Raw genomic sequence first — 23655 nt, 5'->3', positions numbered from 1 at the left:
TTATTATTATTATTATTATTATTATTATTATTATTATTATTATTATTATTATTGTTGTTGTTGTTGTTGTTGTTGTTTTTGTTGTTTTATTACTACTACTACTACTACTACTACTACTACTACTACTACTACTACTACTACTACTACTACTACTACTATTATACCAGTGGATTAAAGCCATCTTGAACCATCTCAGCCTTAGGTCTGTTTTTTCTGTATCATGGAATGGGGCAAGAAACACAATGCTGGTGGACATCTCATTAGGCATCTGCCAGGTTCCGTCAATCCACCTGATTTTATGTCATAATAATATTTTAAATGGGAACTTGGTATGGTGTAAAACAAGCCACCACCTTCTAACAGTATTTGTTGCTTGGGCCCTAGAGATAATAAAATGGAGGCTAATTGCAGCCAAATTTGGCTTTGTGCCCAAAACTTGAGAAAACAAGATAAGGAAACCATAATGGAGTGTTTCCCAATTTTTTTTCTTTCATTACCCAAAATTGCTTATTAGAAAGTCCTTTCTGACTTCCGGTTTTGGGTTGCAGTGGGTGCAGGCACACGAAGAGACTTCTCTCTTCGTTACCTGCTTTTCCTCTGCCGGTAGACCCTTAATTGAGTTGAAAAGTCACCCTGAAGGGGTGACTACCGATGAGGAGGACTCTCGTTGATTGCGGGAGGAGGAGGCAGCTCCTTCCACGGTCTGAGGCAGCTCCTCAGGGTCGACGGAGAAAAGATCGGCCAGTAACATGGCCGATCATTTAGCTGCTCCAGCCGAAAGTCAAAAGAACATCTAAGCGTTAAGAAACCATCATGGATGATCCCAGTGAGACTTTTCCCTCTCTCTCTTTGCCTAACTACGCTCCTGTTAAAAGCCTTTTGGAATTACTTCCCTGCTTTGAAAGAGCTGCCTTTGTTTATCTGGGGAAAAGAGCTTTCCATAACAAAGGAAAAAACTTCTTATTGACTATTTTTATTTTTGGCTACTTGGGGGCCCTGGAAAAATCCTTATCATAAAACTTTATTATATCTTCTAAGCTGGAGAATATTGTTTTCCTATGTCCTGGACTTATTTTTCTAAAGGGATAAATCTTTATTGTTTGGGGGGGGGAAACTCTATGAGAAGCCAGAAAAGAGATTCCACAGCTCTTTGACTTTGCTAACCTCATTCTTGGTGTCTGGAAGAGACTTTCATAGTTTACTGAGGACACCTTGTGGAGAAATCTAAAACTGCAACTGTTTCTTGTTTTTTTTTTTGTGCAACAGCTGTTATTGGTGGGGGTGGATACTGACTAAATGTTTTGGAATATAGCCTCCACTAAAAGATAACAGGATTGGATTTAGTTACTACTGAAATGGAGAAATCATATTTACAACTCAACCGTAAACTCATACCGGAAAAAATTTATGAAGCTACTGAGGAAATATGTTCCCAAATAAGAGAGAGTACTGCAGAAATAATAAACAGAAATTCTACTGTGAACTTACAAACTGACCTTCAGACTCTATTTGATCATTCTACAGACCAAAAAGCAATAGAAGAGGAATTAATTTACATACAACCTATGGAGACTTTGGATGACCAAAAATGATTGTAACTAAACTATCTACAATTGCAAAACTAACAGAAATGGACTTGAAATTACAACTGTTGGAGAATTACGACAACTTTGATAATCAACTACTAAGTATAAAATTGGACACGATCGAGTGTTTTATCCAGCAGATAGGACCAGGTGTCAAAAACAGAGGATGGGAGGTCTTTTACTGACCCAAATGACATTACAAGCAATACTGGGAGATCTATTTGCTGAAATAGAGGCTTTGTTATGGAAACCTGCTTGGCATAAAAAGAAAGCCAGAATAAGACTAAACAGAGAAATTTAAAATTATATGTAATGGATTAAAAAGGTTTTGAGAAATATGGATTGATTTAAGGACTAAGATTTAGAGTTGAGAATTTGTGATTATTAGAATATATATGTTAAACAGTAAGAATGTATTTTTTGGAGTAATATGTTTATTTGTATGAAAATTATTTTGTAATGGAATGAGAATAAGAATATGAAAGAGGTTCTTAGAAATTCGGATTGATTTAACAACTAATTGAGTGTGTTAAGTTAGTAAGGCGATGTTTTGTGTAATAATAGGTGTGTTCTTTTTTTTTAGACATGATAATTATTTGAATGAGATGTAAATGCTATCTGAAGAAATAAGAGAGATTTGTGATAAAATCAATGACTTATAAGATTATGAATTAGAATATATCTGGATTAGTATTTTAGAAGGGATACCTGAAGTGATAATACATTTATCAAGTATTTACTTGAGCTATTATATGATTTTGTTTTTGGATGATTGATCACCTAACCACCATGGTGTGTCTTGAGCATTCTGTTGTAAAAGTTAAAAAACCAATAAAATTTGTTATTTAAAAAAAAAGTCCTTTTTACCTAACTGTAAGTAAAACACTTTAAATCAATTTTAAAAGTCCCGGTTGGGTAATGAGTTCTTTCTGTGTTATCCTAAAAACTACTACTTTTAACCAATTTTGGGTGATTTATCCAGGTTTGGTATGCATGGTGTTTTCCTATTCTCTGTATATAAATTTGCAAGCAGTTTCTCGCCAGGGATCTAATCAGGGTATGTGAATATGTGAAATCTTGTGTATCTGTGAAAATCTAATCAGAATGAGAGCGTATGCATATGTGAGAGAATTTAATGTAATTGGGGTGTGTTGCTTTAACACCCAGGCTGAATTAGCATGGGAAAGATTGGAGAGTATAGTCATATTTGTAGGTGACCACTGTAAGAAAATGCTAACTCCTAGAACACCTGGCTACCCTTAAATATTAATTCCTCTAAATCCATTTCCTAATTATGTTTGTGAAAAATATTTCTGCAAGTTCTAGTCTGGACATAACCCAAATTAGCCACAACTGTTAAAACTGGATGTAATTCTTTGTAGAGCCTGTTAGATATAATGCTAGTGCGGATGGTCTGTTAAATTAGTTAGAAACAAATAGAAATAAATTAGTCAGAAACAAATAGCAAGAAAATAAGTACATTTTCACTAACCTTGCCCGTTTATTCACACTCAACATTTCCAGCCCGAGTTTTGGCAGTTGAAATCTAAAACAGTATTTCTCAAACTTGGTAACTTTAAGATGTGTGGATTTCAAATTCTAGCAATCCCCAGCCAGCTGCGGTATGTTGGGGAATTCTGTTGGTCTAAAACAGGGATCTTCAAACTTGGCCCTTGGCGTGCCTGGCTGAGGAATTCTGGGAGTTGAAATCCACAAGTCATAAAAGGGCCAGTTTTGAAGACCCCTGGTCTAAAAGATCTTGAGTTATTTTGGTCTTAAATACTGGTCTAAAATATCTTGAAGGGTGTACACTGGTATATACATACTGGTATATAGACATTGGTATGTACATGTCATCTTGTGTCATTTCTAAGCACAAACCAAAATCTTGGTCATAAATTTGAAGGCACTTCTGCCTTGCTGAATATCCTCAATGGTGTACCTATCATTAATTTTAACCTAGCTCTATAAAACATTTCCCACAGCCATAATTATATTTCCACAAGAAAACGTTTGCTTTCCATCTGCCATCCTGCAAATACTATTTAGGATAGTATGACCTGATGTTCTCTGCTTTATTTACACTATCAGGACCTTGGCTTTCAAAAGCATTAGATATACCGGGCCTTTCCTATTCAAATATCCACTTCAGCAGATGGCAGCATCTAACTGGTCTTGGCTAATCTCAGAAATGAAACTGCCAATCACTATTTTGCTATCCCTATTCAGATGAGCAACTGGCTGGAAATTCCACGGCTCTTTACTCAATTGGGAAACTGGAAAATAATTCAGTAAAAGGAAAGGGTAAATCACTTCCATAAGACTGCAAAAGAAACAGGATAGATACAATTACCCAGCGTCAATAGCAATAGCATTTGGACTTTCATGCTCCTTTGAAGTGCTTTATAGCACTCTCTTAAGCACTTTAGAGTCAGCATATCAAGCTTTGACCCTACAGAGCTTTGTTCCTCATGTTCTATTTTTTTTTCTTCATAACATTTTTCTCACAAGTCACTTGAGCCTGATGTCAGGGCTGAAAGAGACTGACCCAAAGTCACCCGGCTGGCTTTTATACTTAAGGCAAGACTACAACTCAAATCTTCCTATTTCTAGTCTGCTACCTTAACTATTAAACTAGCTCTCCTCTTCTACTCTCTATATCAGTGGTCTTCAAACTTGGCAACTTTAAGACTTGTGGACTTCAACTCCCAGAATTCCTCAGCCAGCCCGCTGAGGAATTCTGGGAGTTGAAGTCCACAAGTCTTAAAGTTGCCAAGTTTGAAGACCCCTGCTCTATATGTTTGGTTAAAACAAATCAAACAACCTTGGGTAAGCATGCTTCCGTTTTATGGTACAGTTTATTGCCATTTCATCCATATTTATTTGTTCAATGTTCAGCCTGCTTTTAGTACAGGAGCTCAAGACAGGTGTATAATGTGCTTCCTCCTGGTTTCTCCAGACCAGCCTTTGTGGGGCAAGTTGGACTAATAGTAAAATGACTGGTCTAAGAATTCACATTGAACTTCTGTGACTGAGGAAGGCCTAAAACTCAGGTCTCATCAGTGCAAGCCAGTACTTTAACTGCTACACCACATTGGCTGTCAACGAGACCCAGTCCTTAAATCTGCTTGTTAAAATACAACAGCTTGTGCCCACCCTACTAGGTGTCAAGTCCTGGAGATCTAAAAATAAGGTTTTATGTAAGCATAACATGTATAAGGCTTTAAGTGTATGATCAAGTCAACTTTTACATAAGGTATTCTCTACAGATGAGTTGAGGTTCAGTGCCCATAATCTCCCAATTAGTTTTTCATATGGCCAAGAATTGTAGGTATGGAAGTCTGACACACAAGGATAGCAGGTTGGGGAAAACTTTAGAAGCAGTTAGAATAAAATCTGCTGTAATAAGGTTAAGATTCCTTATTTTGGACGTACTCTAGTGTAGGGGTCCTCAACCTTGGCAACTTTAAGACTTGTGGACTTCAACTCCCAGAATTCTTCAGCCAGCAAAGCTGAAGTCCACAAGTCTTAAAGTTGCCAAGGTTGAGGACCCCTGCTCTAGTGTGAAGGAAAAGTGATTTCTTTCAAGCATACCCATCTGTAATCTTATCCCTTTAGCTAGGGAATTTTATAGAATTAAAGAAAAACAAATCAGAACAACTGAAGCAATGCCCTGGCTGTTTCTCTATAGCCAACCATCAATGAAGAGAAACAGAAGTGTCTTCAGGAACACACATTGCAGAGTTGCTAAAAATGATTTCTCCTTTCCACCACTCATTATGGGCTTGTGACAAAAGTTCTAAAATGTAGCCGAACATTTAAGGGCAAAATATTCAGGTGACTTTAATATTGAGTCCTCCTTCCAACATTTTCATAATGCCCCATGTGACTGTACACAATCGTAAGATGTATATGACAGAGGATGGAATCTGATGGAGTGCCTATCTCTAGCCTTCAAGACATTAAGATTCTTAGCAAGAAATCCCATCCAATCAACTTAAGGAAAACATCCATCTTCATTGGGTTCAATTATTGCCTTCTTAGGCTGGTGAAAAGCTCTGTTGCAATGAAGCTACTTTCCAACACCACAGACATGCTCACCCACGGATCTGCAACCCATTTCATTCAGTATTTAATTCTAATACGCATTAAAAACTTGCAGGATAGCAATTAAGGCAGCTGAAGCATATTTTGTTATAAAAGATCAAGAATTTATTCCCAAGAGATCAGTCTCCCCTACACATGATGTTGCCTTTAAAATACCCACTCCCTTTAAAACACCCAAGTCTTCCAGATGCCCCAGAAATATAATGCATACATCTGTTTCCAAAACCAGGACTATAAACTCAAGAAGCTTCTGCTGCAGGTCTCTCCCTACTGAAACAAACGAAAATATTTGTTCTTTCCATATTACAGAAAGGTGCATCTTTAAGTATGTGTTGCAAAATCCACAGGAGGATTTTAAGGCAGGAAATCTACTTTGTAAAATCTACTTTCAGGATCACTTGTGTTTAGAGAATACCAAGGTGCTGCTTTCCAAGTGCTTCTTTCACATTTTAAGCAAACAAGGAGTGTGGTTTGGAATGAGCCGTCAATGTAAATTTCATAGATGTTAAACTTAAGCCATTGCTAACTATCCTTATTGATTCCTTATCAAAACTATGCAAATTTTTCAACATTTAAGTGCACTCTGAAAGGAATTTGTTCCAACAAAATAATCAAAATAAAATCGCACATATGCAGCCATGTTTAAATAGCTTTCACAGGCTCAATATCATGGATATTAGCAAGCTTCAATAAATTGTCATCCTCCCTTCCCCTTGTTTCAAAAATTATCTGAATAGTGCAAGAATAGCAGCACCGCAAGGGCATTTGGTTTCATTCAGTACCTTTTCTCTGCCTTTCCATTGAACTGCATGGTTTAAAAAACTTATGGCAAGTGCAAAATTTCCACTTCTTAAGGTACTGCAGGAAGGCTTGTGTCAGAATAATAGTGGATATAGGTAAACAGCAAGACTTCCTTCTCACAACTGCATCAGTGTTTTGAGACTACAACTTCAAGTAATCAATGGGCATATTAAACTTTGTGCATCATCTGAATCATATCTCTGAACATGCGCTGTGGGGCATCAAGGCCCCAGATGAAATCCAGATGTTCCCATTCTGGGATCTCCTTGTGGTATATCAAATTTGGGATCAGAGTCAGTAAGATGGCAATGTCCTTCCTGTCTGAAAGAAAGTCATGGCCACCTGTCCATAAGGCAGTTGGAACAATCATCCTTTCCATTTTGTAGGGAGGTGGTGTTGGCTAAGAAAGAAGGAAAAATAATGGTTAAAAAAATCCAAAGAAATTCTCATCCTGATGTCACCACCGAGCAAACTGGCTGAGGTTGTAGTTTGGCAACAACTGGAAAGGCAAGGTTCTCCAGATCTGTTCAACAAATCACCTGAGGCAAACTGTTTAACAAAGGCTTCCCATTTTTCCCAGAACAAATTCTATGCAACATATAAAAATATGGCCACAGTAATCCTTATATATTTATTTACTATATCTCATTTGCCCAATAACTAAAGTTTTGGGGCTGATTTCCAAGTTATGTAAAACATTAAAACAGTAAAAATACAAAACAATAAACCAATAAATATGTGCAATAAAAAACCAACAAAAATAACTCAGTTTCTTAACATAAACTACACTAAAAATCCATATCTAAATGCCAGTACTCTAGTATAATTAGGCCAACTAGGATAAAAAGAATTCTAAGTAGAGAATGCCTGGGCTAAGATAAAGTTTTAGTTGAAATGCCAGGCATGGCTTCTGCCAAATATTTCCCAGAGATGAGTGTCACTCTCTTTGGTTGCCCAAAACTGTAAGCAATCCTCTTTAGGCAAAATTCCCAGAGTTCTCTTTAACAAGATTTATTCAGAAAAAAAATGGAAGAGGTTACAGGAATTTCAGCAACTGAACGATTTCTAATGTTACCCAGCAAAATTAGGATGGTGCTGGTCTTTTCATAATGATAACAAATAATGGGTCGGCTTTCAACCGACTCTCTCTATATGACAGCTTTCTGAATCTTCATCAGTTTGGGAATCAACCATCACAATCAGTGCCACTCTTCTTAGCCACATAGCTAACTTCACTTGAAACAGGCTTTCACAGATGATTAAGTCCCTAAATAGATACAAATGGGGAATTTTTGCCCTGAAAGTATAATTATAAAGGGGAAGGAGGGAACATCTCATCATTACCTTAGAACAGGGGTGTCAAACTGCCAGCCCGCGGGCCGGATGTGTCATGCCGAAACCGCGCCCACCCGATTGCCAGCAATGGAAAAAAAGTCACAATACGTCACGACATGTCACGTGACATGGCAAGTTAGACACTCCTGCCTTAGGATGAGGCCATTCACAAGAAAATTTATGTATTTGCAAAAAAAAAAAAAAAAGCAGCAGCATTACAGATAGTTCTCAACTTACCACAGTTCATTTAGTGACCATTCAAAGTTACAATGGCATTTGAAAAAGTGACTTATGATCGTTTTTCACACAACCAGTGCAGCATCCCCATGGTCACGTCATCAAAATTCAGACACTTGGCAACTGACTCATATTTATGACATCTGCAGTGTTACCTTTGATCACCTTTTCCAACCTTCTGACAAGCAAAGTCAATGGGGAAGGCAGATTTACTTAACAACCAAGTTACTAATTTAACTGCAGTGATTCACTTAACAACTGTGGCAAGAAATGTCATAAAATGGGGCAAAATTTGCTTAACAACAGAAACTCTGGACTCAGTTGTGGTTGTAAGTCAAGAACTATCTTTATACTGGTTGTCTGATAATATTGCAGTCTAATATGTCTCTCCTTTTGGAAATTCTTACCTGTTTATAATGAGCCATATTTTCTTTTCTGCTTCCCCAGTCAAATGCTCTGACTTCTCCAGACTTTATAGCCTGAAAATAAAGTTACTTTTAAAGGCCTGTATGCCTTCAAGAATATTCATTCATTCATTCATTCATTCATTCATTCATTCTACATACTGCCTTTCTGATCTGAGGCATTTATTATACATAGGAAGAGAAAACAAATTATCAAGTGTAGCAGTTTTCCTGTAACACTTGTTTACCCACCCATTCCTTGAGAAACACAACTGTGTATATTTTCCAAAGTCTTCCCATACTGGCAGGCATCCAGGGTTTAGTGCAAATAATTGCACTAATTGGAACATCCACCTCCTGCTGAGGGAATTTCCTTAGAAGTAAGACTTCCAAAGTTCAATTGGTCTTACTCCTAGAAGAACATGTGCAGAATTGCCACAGAGGTAAAAGCTAACATTAGAATCATGACCCATAAATGCAAGCCAATAACCTAAACACCATTGCAGCAAGCATTTCTCAATCAGCTTGGGGATTTCAACTCTACCTGAGACCAGTGAAGCATATTACGGACAGATGTTCCAGCTGGGCAGTGTGTTGAATAGACCTCTACTCGGCTCTGAAAACAACAGTGAATTGATTAGCTAAATCTATAACCGAGACACCAACATGCCATTTTTAAGCTAGCAATGGTTCTCAGTCTTTCATTACCAAATAGCTGAGATATATATAAGCTTAGAGAAGAGTATTTGCTAGTCTGATAACATACACAGTATTATTTTTAAAACATTTATAGCTTAATTCATTTCATTTCAAAACAAGAGTTTACCCATTTAGGCTTCTTAATTCATGTACTTACCATGTTTAGATTTTTCTCATTAAATCCACACAGGAGAAAGAAAAAGTTGCCACAAAGATCATCAATTAAAACCTGGCCGCACACGTGGGTAGCAAGCCATTTTATAACAGCATTCTGGGGGAAAAACTGCTTAGTTCCAAATATTTCCTGCCAAAATAAGAATAGCATAACATAGGTCACTTTGCTAAAAAAATAAGGATGCTTCTAAATATAATTAACATAAAGTCATAGGGCTGGACAAAAAGTAGTGGGTGGAAGATCATTAAAGAGATCCATCCTAGAAGTAAGGAGAAATTTCCTGAGATAGTGAGAATAATTAATCAGTGGAACAGCTTGCCTCCTGAAGTTGTGGATGCTCCATCACTGAAGGAGTTCAGGAAGAGACTACGCCACCATTTATCCAGAGTGGTATAGGATTTTCCACCATCGGCAGGGGTTGGACTAGTAGACCTCCAAAGTCTCTTTCAACCCTATTATTCTATGCTCTATGTTATTGCCAAGGTTTACAAAACTCCAAGACTGAATTTGGAAAATAAATATGTTTAAATACTGTATGATTCATGGATAAAACCAACCCTTGGTCACAATACTACAGCAGTGAGAAAATACTGTACGTGAATGAATGGAATCAAGTTACTGTACACTGAACAATAACCTGAGATATTTTTTTTATAAAATTCTGTATTACTGGAACCCAACACCTGATAATCTGACCAAGATGTATAAAGGTGTTTCACATGTCTGCTGGAAAAATAATTGTAGAGAAGGTACTTTTTATCATATTTGGTAGAATTATGATAAAGCAAAGAAATATTGGAGGCAAATTTATCCTTTAATTCAGGAGATTCTTAAAACAAACATAAAACTGAAACCAGAAGTTTTCTTTTAGGACTACTTCAAGATAAAGATCTTGGAAAAAAAATGGTACTTTATTAACTATGTTGACTGTAGCAAGAATTCCGTATGTGCAAAAATAGAAGGATAGGTCAATTCCCACAAAGGAAGAATAGATGGGAAAGGTGATGGAGCTGCAGAAAGGGCAAAAGTAACTGTTTTAATTAAAGAATGTATCCAATTTTGCTTCCACTCAGGAGATCATCTCTGGATTTTGCATTTGAAACGGGGAAAAAAAATAAAATTTTGGCTTGGGGTTTTGATGATTAGTTTGTTGTTATAGAAATAGGTAGTATTTACTAATTATGTAAAAGTAAAAAGATGAGATTCTAATTTTATCTGTACTTTACTGCAGCGAAAAAAGTTGGAACAAACTATTTTGAAACTTCCTGTGATGAATCTATCTAGCCATAAACAGGCAGAAAAATACCACATATCTGATTCAAGGAATCTCAAGTCTATCATTTAGAATAGAAGTATATCTACTTAAATTAATTAAGGACATCTACTAATTTTCTTTCAACTTGGAAAACCAGTCTGGTGTAGTGGATAAGGTGCTGGCCTAACGACCAGGACTAACAACTAATCCCGCCTTAGACATGAAAGCCAGCTGGGTGATCATGGGCCAGTCACACTCTCACAGAGTTGTTACTGTGGGGAAATAAGAAGGAGGAAGGAGTATTAGATATGTTCTCTACCTTGAGTTGTTTACAAAAATAATAAAGATGGGATAGAAATAAATAACCCAAACATTTAAAAATAAAATTTTATTTCATATATCCTATGGCATAATAACTATTACAATTATATCATAGTTGAACTGCTCCTAGAGTTAGGAAGTTTTTCCTAATATTTAATCAGAAGTTGTCTTCCTGTAATATTCAACCATTATTCTGGGCCCTGTATTTGGGGGAGAGGGACCTAGAAGGGAGTCATTTTTCTAAAAAAGAGCTGAGACAAGACACAGAGAAAACATTACGTTTCATATAATACAACAGAGTCGTATGATTGCCTCACTCTTAATAGAGCTTTTGGTGGCACTCTGCACATTGCAGAAAACTTCTGCACTTAAAAATTCTGTATTAATTTCAGCAGATAAATCCATGTGGACAGGATCTTCATGGCTACTTCAGTGAGACTGAAACTGCTATCAAGTCTCTTGACTGATCCATGCCTAGAAGATCAGCAGTTACTATTTTTCCCCCCCAATCTGAATAGGGTACTTCATCTTTTCAAGAACGTTGGCAGTAGAACCTCACAGTTGTAAGAACAGGTAAAACACACAACACTCAATTCAAGTATTCTCCAGGCACCAGCTCAATAGAGAACTTGGAGCAACTGATCACTTCTCATTCTCAATCTGCAACTGGCAAGATGAGCCAAACTAATGCACTGGGGTACACTGTTTAATGCTAAATATGATCATTTCAGGATAATCAAAACTCTGCTTTATTTTATAAATTCCGTGGAAGCATTGGTCCATTTTCCTGCAATGGTTTTAACACTGAATTCATGGTACTTCAGAGTAAATTTTGCCCTATGACAGCATGTTCAATAATTAAGGTTCAGTAGATTGCCAGCAATGATTATCTCTTGTGTAACAGGACTGGCGTTACTACCAAGAATGCCACTTAACCTTAATGTTTAATAAAACAACATGCACCTGGAGGTGCATGTGGAAACAAGTCCTCTGGAAGTAGGTAACAGCATAATTTTTTTTTTAATTTTACCTATGCAAGATTTAGATTAGCCTAACGCACCAGAAAAAAAACAGGTAGTCCTCAACTCACCATCACAATTGAGACAAAATTTCAGTTGAGACAGTTGTTCATTGAGTTTTGCCCCATTTTATGATCTTTCTCGCCACAGTTGTTAAGTGAATCACTGTGTTAAGTTAGTAACAAAGTTACCAAGTGAATCTGGCTTCCCCCATTGACTTTGCTGGTCAGAAGGTCACAAAAGGTGATCACATGACCTTGGGACACTGCATCCGTCATATATATGAGTCAGTTGCCAAGCATCTGAATTTTTGAACATGTGACAATGGGAATGTTGCAATGATGGTAAGTGTGAAAAATGATCATAAATCACCTTTTTTCAGTGCCGTTGTAAAAGTTAGTAAAAGGATGGTTGTAAGTCAAGGACTACCTATAAGCTGGGGCTGATAATCAAAAGAACTGCTTTCAACATTTTTTCTGCAAATACAAATCCATCCAAAGTTAAATCTAATCTATAGTAGTTCACATATTTCTTAAATTAGGATTTTTCCCATTTATAGTCTTTTAAGATTCTGCACAACAAACTTCCTGCAAACAACAAGGCCAAGAAATTAATTAATCTCAATGTGGAGTGTTTGGGGTTTTGTTTTGTTTTTTTCAAAACCTCTGACAACTTTCAATAATTTGGGAGAGAGGGATAATGGACATGTTTAAAAAGTGACTTTGGGCCAGTTACTGCCTCTGTCAACTCAACCTCACTCTTCCCCGCTATGGAAGGAAAAGAGGAGGAAGCAGAATAGACAGCTGCCATCTATGAGGTCCCGGAACATCTCAAGTCACAGGCAGTGTTTGTTTAAAACTGGGTTCCTTGTTAAGACTTTTGTTCAAAGGCATGTCGGTCTTTTGTTCAAGTATGTACAAAAAAAAATGTAGTACTTAGCTACATCCCCTAGTATTTGCACTTTGTGGTTCAAGCAAATACTTTAAACAAAACACGTACTTTAAACAGAAATTCAGGAAGTTCTCCAAGTTTGACCAAACCACCGGATGTAAACTTCACAGTCATAACAGGTGCCAATCCAAAAAACATTTTTATCTTTTTTGCCAACTCTGGAAAAACTGAAAATGCAATGAAACCTGGAGGAGGGAGAAACATAAAAGACATGAATAGAGCTTAGACTATGCAGCTGAACAAAATCAGTATGAAAACATTTGTTGCATATTCCACAAAAGCAATCATATTTTATAATTTTCACACTGTTTATGGCTAGCATCATTAAGGCAAAGGGGACTTTCTCTGTGCCTGAAGAATTTTTTCATTCATTTTTCTTTATAAATCCAAAGCAGTTTCTAAAATGATTAAACACTCAGAAGTTTGTTATAAAATCTCTTGCTAGGCTGAACAACTTGATTTCTTTTTTCCACAGGCATCCACTAGTTCAGAGGTCCCCAACCTGTTTTGGCAGGGCACGAAAACAGGATGCCGCCACACCTCAGGGCACAAAAATGGGCCAATGCTGTACCTCAGGGTGCAAAAACAGGATGCCGCCCTGCCGCGGGGCACAAAAATAGGCTGACACCGCACCATGGGGCACAAAAACGGGCCAAAACTGTGCCTCAGGGTGCAAAAATGGGATGCTGCTGTACTGCGGGGCCCCAAAATGGGCTGACACCGTGCCACGGGGCGCTAAAACAGGTGGAAACGGGGCGCTGTGCCGCATAAGAACGGGGCAGGGCTAGCAAGTATCACGTAAGTGCTAGCCCTGCCCCATTTGCGTCACGCATGTGCTCATGGCCCCGTGCATGCATGCGCACGCGCGCATCTGTAAAATGCTTCCCCCTCCCTTCCGGTCCGCCAACTGAGAAAGGTTGGTGACCTCTGTGCTAGTTAAATATAGGGTATGCCATTTTTAAAATAGGTAGGCAGCAAACCTCAAGGAGGATTCAACACATTGTGCAGACACACTGTATTCCATATATCACTTTACTGTATAGAGTTCTTCTCGCCTTCCAGTTTTTTCAACTGAAATTCGGGCATTCATTTGGTCCAAGACATCATAATTCAGTCCAGAGCCACTTCAAAACTTTAAAGTCTTCATTCAAGCTTTCACACATAAATACTTTCCGTTATTTAAAATATGTCTTTCCTAAGCTAATACCCTTCAGATTACACATCCCACATATTGCTGTGCTAACTCTGATCAAGATGATTATCCACCTGTATTCGGTGTAATTATTCTTTATAGATAAGCACTATGAAATTCAACTTCAGCTATGTAGCTATTAAAATTACCAATGTAAAGTAAGCAGTTTGCTAACCTACCTATTGTGGTGCCTTGAGAATGACCAACATAGAAGAGTTGCTCCTGACCAGTTTTGTTCAAGACAAAGTTTACTGAGGCAGGAATGTCATACATAGCCATTTCATTAAAACTAAAGAGGAGAAAGGAATCCATCAGATTTACACATTACATAGAGAAATAGGATCCATATTATCCAAGCCGCCACACACTGAAATATTATCCAGTCAATGTTATGAATAGATACCAGGGTTCAAGTCATATCAGGGTTCACAAGTCCTTTACTGACCCATCAAGACACTTCTGGTTTAACTTCTGCCCTTACAATGCAGATGAGGCTTATTTTAAAAGACTAAGTCAAGGATGAAACAACTATAAAATGCAATTAACATAAGCAATGGCAGCAAGTGTATCTGAAAAACCTCTTTCCATCCTGCAAGAAAGCTTTCAAGAATCTTGACTAATTTTACACCACTGTGATTTTTATTTGTGTCTTCCAATGACCTCTATAGTTTGCTTCTCGAGATCCTGAAACCTATCCAGAATAATATGACCACATGAGAGCAGGATCTCTTTTTACTTATTTATACGTCATACATTCTCATTTATTTGAATTATATTCCACCTTCAGGAACGCAAAGTGGCCTACATACCATTCACTGTTCCCATTTTTCTGAACTACAACAACTTTGTTATCTATGCTAAGAAACAGCAACTGGCTCAAAAATTTCCACTGAACTTTTATAGCTGAGGGTCATCTGGAATCTAAGTCTTTTAAGGTTTCTCAACCTCAATAACTTTAAGATTTCTGCATTTCAGCTCCTAGAATTGCCCAATCAGCCTGCTTAGCTCTTCCTTCCTGCATTTTCCCTTTCTTTCTGCAACTTGTCTTTTTTAGTTTGTAAACCTGGAGGTGGGTCAACTTTCTTGTTATAGTCTGAAGAGCATGGCTTTTTTTTAAAAAAAAGTTACCTTTGGAAAACAAAAGACAAAAATGTAATTAGCAATATCCTTTATGAAAGCAAAAGTTTACATATTATGGATTTGGTGAAGAAGTCATAGTTAGTTTTACCCATATAGCAGTTATTTATCATGGGGCAAGAAAATCCCGCACAATGATTCATCACACAAATCAGCCAATATGCATCAGCCATCATATGTCTTCGTCCTCCTTAGATATCAGCACTAGTTACACAGTGTAAACTATATAGATGTCATATAATGGCCATAATCAAGTGTTATCTCTTATTCCTAGCTGAAGTGTTGAGCCTACTGTACAGAGTGAACACTTGGTATTCTTAAACCTTCTCTCCAAGAAATTCTCTAAGTCAGAAGTGGGCAATTAATTTTCCCAAGGGGCCACATGTGAAACTGGGATTGTGGGGGAGGGCAGAACCAATAGGGCTGCCTCCACTGGCTGGTCAGGGACAAGTAAAGGTCTGGATGTGACCTGCGGGCTGTAGAAACCCAGGTTTGCTCTAAGGTACCACCCTCATTAGGTCTCCTGTTTCAGAATAGCAGTTTAGCAGTTTTCACCATCTATAATATTATATACTTACATATGCATGCGCACATACACACACTTCCATTAATAAAGCTATAAAAAGCAGGCTTGTGAAACATAAAGGGATAGGTAGAGGGGTAAAACCAAACAATTCCTAATGTTTAGCAAATTTGTCTACCTGAACATCCAGAATTCTTTTTGCTTTGTGGTATAGTTGATGTGTTTTTGGGACCAAGTGTTTCCTCTGCTGTTCCCTAACCAAACATCAAAACCAGCATCGGCTAGCACAAAACCCAGGCTGTTGTAGTCTAGGTTGGTCACCCAGTTACTGCCATCAGCAAGAAGGCCATGTTGCAGAAACACAGCTGGTTTCGGTTCTGAAAGGGAAGCATTTTACACATAGTTAGAAGCAGAACAACAGTATCCTCTCCTAAGGCAAGAAAGTTAATTCCACAGCGATTTGTACAAATGCCTTTCTTTGAACGACAGCAGATTCAACTTGGTAACATGTAATATAAATACAATGTAAAAAAAAAGAGGGTTAGTAAGATATGGATAAATGGGAGTCATTAAACTTCACCCTTTGGAGAATGGGGAATGCTGAAAAAATAAATATTATTCCCAGATTAATTTATATCCTGAGAGGAATTCCTGTTCAAATATCTGGAAAATATTTTCAGAAAATAAACTCTTTGTTTAGAAAATTTTCATGGGGCTCTTCAATTGCAAGAACGTATTTACACAAAATGCAATTACCAATTAATGAGAGAGAATTCAATTTTTCAAATCTGGAGCTATATCATCAAAAGTACCTATTCTCAAGTTTTAAATACTGAAAGCCAACAATTGGTGTTAATTTTTGAATGTTGACAAGTTTGGAATATACATATATGACATCTTTGGCTGGACGGACAGTCTTAGGATCTAAATACAGAAAACTGCTATCTCTGAAAATTGTATCAGTTGGAAAAATATGGAATGTAATATTGAATTTAAAAGATTTGATTCTTTTTCTCATGCTGAATTAACTTTATGGGGAAAGCCAACATTAAAAATTGGGGAAAAGATGTGGAATTTTCATTTGAATTTATGTCCTGTCATTTCTCAGAGGCACTCCATGATTATTTTAGGTTGGAAGGGAAACATTCAAAACACATATCAGATGGTTACTGAAACTTAGTACATCAAAATATCCCGAGGACTCTTGCCAAAATTATCCCCATCCAAAATTAACCAAATTCATTGGAAGGAACCATTTCTAACCATTTTACTCCCTCCCTTGGGAGTCATGGGCTCTGAATTTTAGACACATTCTCTAAGTTAGCCCATTTGAGTTACCTTGGTTCAAAAATTGTTGCCTTGTGATGTACTGTTTGGTTCAGTTAAGGGCCGTGACAACAAGATTTGCAACAAGATTTATATACTTTCATAATACTCTATTATCTGCTTACAAACAAATACTCACCCTTGGTTTTCTGACTTATTTTCCCATAAGGAATTCTATTCAGACATAGGATATATCCATCATCTGTCACCACTTCATATTCCTCATTGGGATATCCTCTGAATAAAATAAGTTCACTCTAAAAGAGAAGCAAATCAAAGATAATGCTGTTCATTATTACGTTGTTCTAAAGTACCTAAGCCAGCCTTCACCTATTTAATGTCCTCAGGATGTTTTGGACTGCTATTCCTAGTATTCCCAATTTTTAGCAACACTAGCTAACAACTTTGGAGAATTTGTTGACTCAAAATATCAAGAGAGGTTCAAAAAGATATTTGGCTTAAATATTTTATTTCTCTTATCTAAAAAGCAAATCAAAGAATGAAAAAAAGCCACAAAGTAGTCATTATTATGGTAAACATGAGAAAGTTCCCTTAATGTGCAAATCAGCTATTGCTATAACTGTCAGATGACCAGTGAACCAAAACAAAGCAATAAAGCTGAAGCAATTCATCTCTATATTTGATCAGTAGCTTGGGCAACTATCAACATGTTTCAACGTTCACAGTTGTTTAACAATGGTTTAGCCTTCCATCCTTCCGAGGTCGGTAAAATGAACCATCCAAAGAGTGCTGTAAGCACTATCAGGTGGTATGCTATTGCTATTCTATTACTACCGATCAACACAGATATGATAGATAGCCATGTATGCATCCAAACACATTTTCTGGATTATTGTAACAGGGGCCACCTTTGAAAAGCATCCAGAAGTTAACTATTGGTGCAAAATGTGGCAGCTATTCTACCAAAAACATCTATATTGAAAGATCTAGACCAGGGATGTCAAACTCAATTTTATTGAGGGCCGCATCAGCATTGGGGGGGGGCGGGTGTGTGTGGCCAGGGTGGGTGCAGCCTACTGGGTGAGTGTGGATGGAGTGGGTGTGGCCTACTGGGTGGGCGTGGCCAGCTCTACATTGTTCGCGTCAAGGGTGCCTGTGGGGGCCTGGGCAGGGTGGGACAGATCTGAGGGTCTCTGGGAGAACGGGGTGGGACCGGGGCAAACGCCAAGGCATGGTCCACTGGAAGAGCCTCACTGTTCCTCTCAGGCCATACGAGGGAAGGCTGGATGGTGCCACGGGCTTCTCAGAGCCCTGGGCCAGCAGAGGTCAAATGCCCAGCCTGGCCCTCGAGCACCCACGGCACCAAGCCCAGCCCCACTGCCCCAAGGGGGCGCCCAGTTGCACTTACCTCCTCCTCAAGGCTGCTGCTGCAGTGCTTGCTCTCCTTAGCCAGATTGTTCATGATGGATACGAGGGCAAAGTCAGAGGGAGGCCCATTCCTTCTCCATGGGAGGAGACCCGGCTTTGTATCCAAAGCTTCCTTGGCAATAGGATGGGAGACCCCCAGGATAGGCCAGAAGGAGGGGGCAAGGGGATGGTGAAAGGGCAGCAGGGCAGGCCTAAGGCAGGACTTCCCTCAGACCCTCCCCTTCCTTTCCTTCTTTCCTTCCTTCCTTCCTAAGTACAGAGTCGTGGGAAAATATTTGAGATGAGGGAGGGAGAAAAACAGGCAAGAAACGCAGCTGGGGAGGTGTCACCCTTCGTGAGGAATGAAGAAATGCACCATCGCCTGGAAGTGGCCAGCACATGGCCCTCACCTACTTCACATATCTGGCTTGGTGGGCTCTGAGGGAGAGGATGCCATGAGCAGAGTGAGAGTCAACATTATCTGCGCAATGCCACCCAGCCCCAAACCTGTCCAGTTTTGGCAGGCAGCGAGGCGCTCTTCTCACAGCGCCGAGAGGCTGAGCCAGGCGGCGCAAATCCGAAAAGGGCGACGACGCCCAGCCCCCAGCCTGCCCGGTCTCGGCAGGCAGCGGGGCACTCTCCTCACAGTGCCGAGAGGCTGAGCCAGGCAGCGCGAATCCGAAAAGAAGCATGACGACACCCAGACCCCAGCCTGCCCGGTCTCGGCAGGCAGCGGGGCATTCTCCTCACAGTGCCGAGAGGTTGAGCCAGGCGGTGTGAAGCTCGCCAGCTTTGTACCTTGCTGCCTGCTGAAACTGGGCAGGCCGGGGGCTAGGCAGCATTGCACTTCTCATCAGATTCGCACCACCTGGCTCAGCCTCTCGGCGCTGTGAGGAGAGCGCCCAGCTGCCTGCCGAAACCTCTCCCCCGGCCCATCAAGCCAGATATGTGAAGTAGGCCAGGGCCATTTGCTGGCCACTTCCAGGCAATGGTGCATTTCTTCATTCCTCACAAAGGGTGACACCTCCCCAGCATGCACCCAGGAGGCAGGGCTGACGCGGCAGGGGCTAGTTCCTCGCTGTTTCCAGATGGCCTTGTGGAGCTAAGACTGAATGCGTTTCAGCATAGATGGCCACCACAAAATTGTACATTGGCTTCCTCCCGGCCAGTCTGGGCCAGGGCCAAGGCAGCAGGGGCCACACCCTCACTATTTCCAGGATGGCTTCGTGGGCCGCATCTGGCCCCCCGGCCTTGTGTTTGACATGTCTGGTCTAGACTGCTTGCCAAGTGCTTACAAGCAGCTTAAGATATTGCCTCAAATGGCTCAGTGCTCAGATTTTTTCAGATTTTCCCTTTATTGGTTTCAAGAAAATATTATTAGGTAGAATTTTTTTCCTTCTGCTTGGAGCAAGCTTGAAATTTTCTTGTAGGTAGACTACCTTACATTTTAGGACTAATTTCCATTTTTCTGCTGTCTGGAAAATTTGCTACCTCAGAACAGCTAGAAAAGTTGGAAAAAACAAATCTAGAAATTTTATTTCTCTTATCTAAGAACATACAAAATAGCAAATTCAATGTACAAAAGCATGGGGGGAAATCACAAAGCAAATATTTTTAAAATGGAACATTAAAAAAGTTCTATTAATATGCAAATCAGCTATCATTGGAAACTGTTATATGATTGTTGAACTAAAACTAAGCAATAATGCTGAAGCAATTCATCTCTGTATTTGATCAATAGCTTCGACTAATGTTTAGCAACTGCAGAAAGGCAGTGCCCAAATGCCACTCTATGTACCTATGGTACAGGACAGCTATAACAGGAGTCATGTATGCATCCTATCATATTGTCAATATTGAGCGTCCCTGCTCTATAGGGGCAGACTTCCAAGTGGATATAATATCCATGGTGAACATATTGTCGGCTTACAGTGAAAATCAGGAACATTCCATTCACAAGAATCTAGCCAACTAACGATTAGTACTAAGTTGGCACTAGAAAAGAGTCAAAGGAATTCATGGAGGGATGGACTTGGATAACAACTCCAGACTGATAACTCTTTTAACACCAGCCCCTGGCTCTGCCTTCTCTTCTCCTACACATTTGCCCTTTTGAATATGTTATCTCACAAGAACTCAGCAGAGTACTGTCCATTGATGCCCTTTAGAAATTCTGCATTTTATTGTACTGTTTTGCTTTACTTGTTATAAACTGCTCCCTGTTGTCAGGTTTTTCCTCTGTAACCCTAATTGTCAATGAAGATCAAACTTCATGAAAATATTGGCCACAGAATATGCAGTACCAATTACTGAAACCGTCTGAAACTGAAGTGATAACAGTAACAACTTACAATGTTCATGGCTGTTTCTGGATCCACACCTCTTTTTCTTCTCTCAAGCATTGCTGAATTTACCAGGCCTTGGAACAAAATCGCTGTGATTATTAGCCGCCACATCTTATCTCTACAAAAGAAAAAGAAAAAAGGTCATCTCCACAGCACAAATATGCAAGTCTATCCCACCACAAACACTACACAGTAACAATCAACCTTCTAACACCAACAGTAAGACTGTGTATTTGCAGCTCTCTCGTGTTCTATGTAGAAGCATGATATAAAGCAACTTAAACTAATTTACACTCAGCTTATACTCAAGAGCTGTGGCTAAAAAAAGAAAAATAGTGCTTGCCTAGAACAGAAAAAAAATGCTCCATTATAGTTAGAGGCTGTAAAATTCTGGAAATTGAAGTCCACACTTCTTAAAGTTGCTGAGATTGAAAAACATTGAACTAGAACAGGGCTTTTCAACCAGTGGTACGGGTATCACCTGTGGTACATTGGCACCTGGCAGGTGGTACGTGACCATCCGAGAAAAGTGGTAGCGGGGGAGGGGAATGAGCTGAACCAGTGGCAGTACCGCACATGCCTGAGTGAGAGATGGCTGGAGCTGCAGGGCTGTCAGGGCTCAGCGGAAGCACCAGGATCAGTGCCGCTTTCCAGCTGATCGGCACTTCGGGGCTGTCAGGGCTCAGCGGAAGCGCCAGGATCAGTGCCAGGATCCAGCTGGAAAGCAGCACTGATCCTGGTGCTTCTGCTGAGCCCAGAAGAAGCGCCGATCAGCTGGAATGTTGCAGCATCTCCAGGGTCTTGTGATTTACATTCAGATGCTTGGCAACTGATTCATATTTATGATGGTCACAGTGTCCCAGGGTCTTGTGAAATGAGCAAAACCTGCTGCAACCACCCAGCAGATGGGAGGGGGAATAAAAACCAAACACTCCCCCACCCCACCCCCACTGCCAATCCTCAACAGAAATGCTCACAACAACGAAAACCTCGGACCGGAGGAAGAGCGCAGCCGGGCCGGCCAGCAGGTGTCTTGCTCGGCTGTGGCTTGGGGGGCACTTTTTTCAGTGCCATTGTAACTTTGAACAGTCACTAAGCAAACTGTTGTAAGTCGAGGACTACCTGTACTTTATCACTTTTTTCCTTTTTATTTTTTGGTCATCAAGTTTTTGACACCTTGCTAGGCATCTGGTGGTACTCGGATGTTGCCATATCCTAAAAGTGGTACAATGGGTGAAAAGGTTGAAAAGCCCTGAACTAGAATACTATGATCTTCCCATTACTTCTTTTGCTTCTGGCCAATCTGCACAATCATTGGCTTTGATAGAACTCTGACGGGAGCCAATTAGTAAACTAATCCTTGTGCATTTTCATCTATGCCAGGGATAGGCAACCTTGGCTCTTTTATGACTCGTGGACGTCAACTCCCAGAATTCCTTAGGAGTTGAAGTCCACGAGTCATAAAAGAGCCAAGGTTGCCTACCCCGATCTATGCCATAAGGAACAGCATTAACTGCTTTCTTTATTAGTTTTATATCTTGTTTTTCTTCAGGGAACTCAAGGCAAATTACACAGCACTCCCTTCTGATTTTTCCCTACAACAACCCTGTAAGGTAGGTTTGTTTGACTGACCTAGTTACCCAAGGAATTTCCACGGCTGAGGGTACACTGGAATCAGCATTCCTGGTTCTCCTAATGCACCGTAACTGCTACACTACACTGCAGTACTATCATTACAAAGCAGTAATGTATCTTGTACACAAACATTTCATTCTCAACTAGATACCAGTTTCCAATTACTGGATATTAAAAGTTCTGGGGGGAAAAGAAACCTGACAACCGGGTGCAGTTTATAACAAGTAATTAATATCACCACAAATCCATTTAATCTATCTAAACATTTGCAAAAGTTGTATGTATCAAAAAATGAAGTTGCCAGGTGTAATGTATTGGCCACAACTGTTTTAAATCACTTGCTTAATGTCTGACCTACGTTGCTGTATACAGTGCTTTTTTTCTAAAAAAAAAAAAAAAGGTGCTGGAACTCACACACGTCATACAACCCGCCTTGCCTACCCTACAAGGTTCCATCCAAAAAAGGTGGCGGAACTCTGTTCTGGATGTTCTATGAGAAAAAAAGCCCTGGCTGTATTGTTTAACAGTTGCTGTTACTGAAAGCCAGACTGGCTGTCTCCAAGCTGATAATGGGGCGGGAAACTTACTTTAAACCTATTGGTTGCCACCTACAGGTTAACTGTATAAATAGCTGTGCAGCAGCCTTTAGGGCTGCTTCTGTTCTGAGTTAATAAACTTGTTTGCTCTTTCAACACTCTGCCTCGTTCAATGCCTAAAGAACCGAAGATATAACACCAGGAACACAAGATAAATATCAGAATAGACCAAATTGGCCTCTACATGTTGAAAATCTACCGTATTTTCCGGTGTATAAGACGACTTTCTAAACCCTGAAAATCTTCTTAAAAGTCGGGGGTCGTCTTATACGCCCAGTTGTCTTATACGCCAGAAAATGCAGGTATGCAGGAAAATCAGGCGGCGGCTTGGGAGACAACTGCCGCCGCAGCACTGGACCGAGTCGTGCCTTTGCGGCCTCTGACCCGACGTAGATCTCGACTGGCTCCCTGGTTTACCGGGGAGCTGAGAGAGATGAAACGTCGGAAAAGACGCCTAGAGCGCAGTTGGAGGACCAGCCGAACCGAATCCGACCGAACACAGGCAAGGATACATGTTAGATCCTACCTAGTGGCGATGAGGGTGGCTAGGACTAACTACTATTCCTCACTCATCGCGTCATCAGATAATCGCCCGGCCGCCCTCTTCAGGGTGACCCGCTCCCTCCTTCAACTGAGGGGGGGG

At 39.8% G+C, this 23655-nt stretch overlaps 1 protein-coding gene across 1 annotated transcript in view; it reads right to left on the bottom strand.

The window, feature by feature from the left end:
- Positions 1-5778: 5778 nt before the first annotated feature.
- LIPA (lipase A, lysosomal acid type) overlaps positions 5779-23655 on the bottom strand; it is a 24934-nt gene continuing 7057 nt past the window's right edge. Inside the window, exons 2-10 of the mRNA XM_015823031.1 lie at positions 20788-20899; positions 17208-17325; positions 15921-16119; positions 14262-14371; positions 12939-13075; positions 9327-9473; positions 9015-9086; positions 8474-8545; positions 5779-6894 (exon numbers count right to left, since the gene is read on the bottom strand). Of these exons, the coding sequence (XP_015678517.1) occupies positions 6664-6894; positions 8474-8545; positions 9015-9086; positions 9327-9473; positions 12939-13075; positions 14262-14371; positions 15921-16119; positions 17208-17325; positions 20788-20892 (1191 nt within the window). The 5' untranslated portion in view covers positions 20893-20899 and the 3' untranslated portion in view covers positions 5779-6663. The remainder of the gene's footprint in view (positions 6895-8473; positions 8546-9014; positions 9087-9326; positions 9474-12938; positions 13076-14261; positions 14372-15920; positions 16120-17207; positions 17326-20787; positions 20900-23655) is intronic.

The sequence above is a fragment of the Protobothrops mucrosquamatus genome, unplaced genomic scaffold (assembly GCF_001527695.2).
Source record: "Protobothrops mucrosquamatus isolate PMUCROS unplaced genomic scaffold, P.Mucros_1.0 scaffold1746, whole genome shotgun sequence".
NCBI lineage: Eukaryota > Metazoa > Chordata > Lepidosauria > Squamata > Viperidae > Protobothrops > Protobothrops mucrosquamatus.
The sequence above is the reverse complement of the archived record's forward strand: the minus strand, read 5'-3'. Positions and strand labels throughout refer to the sequence as shown.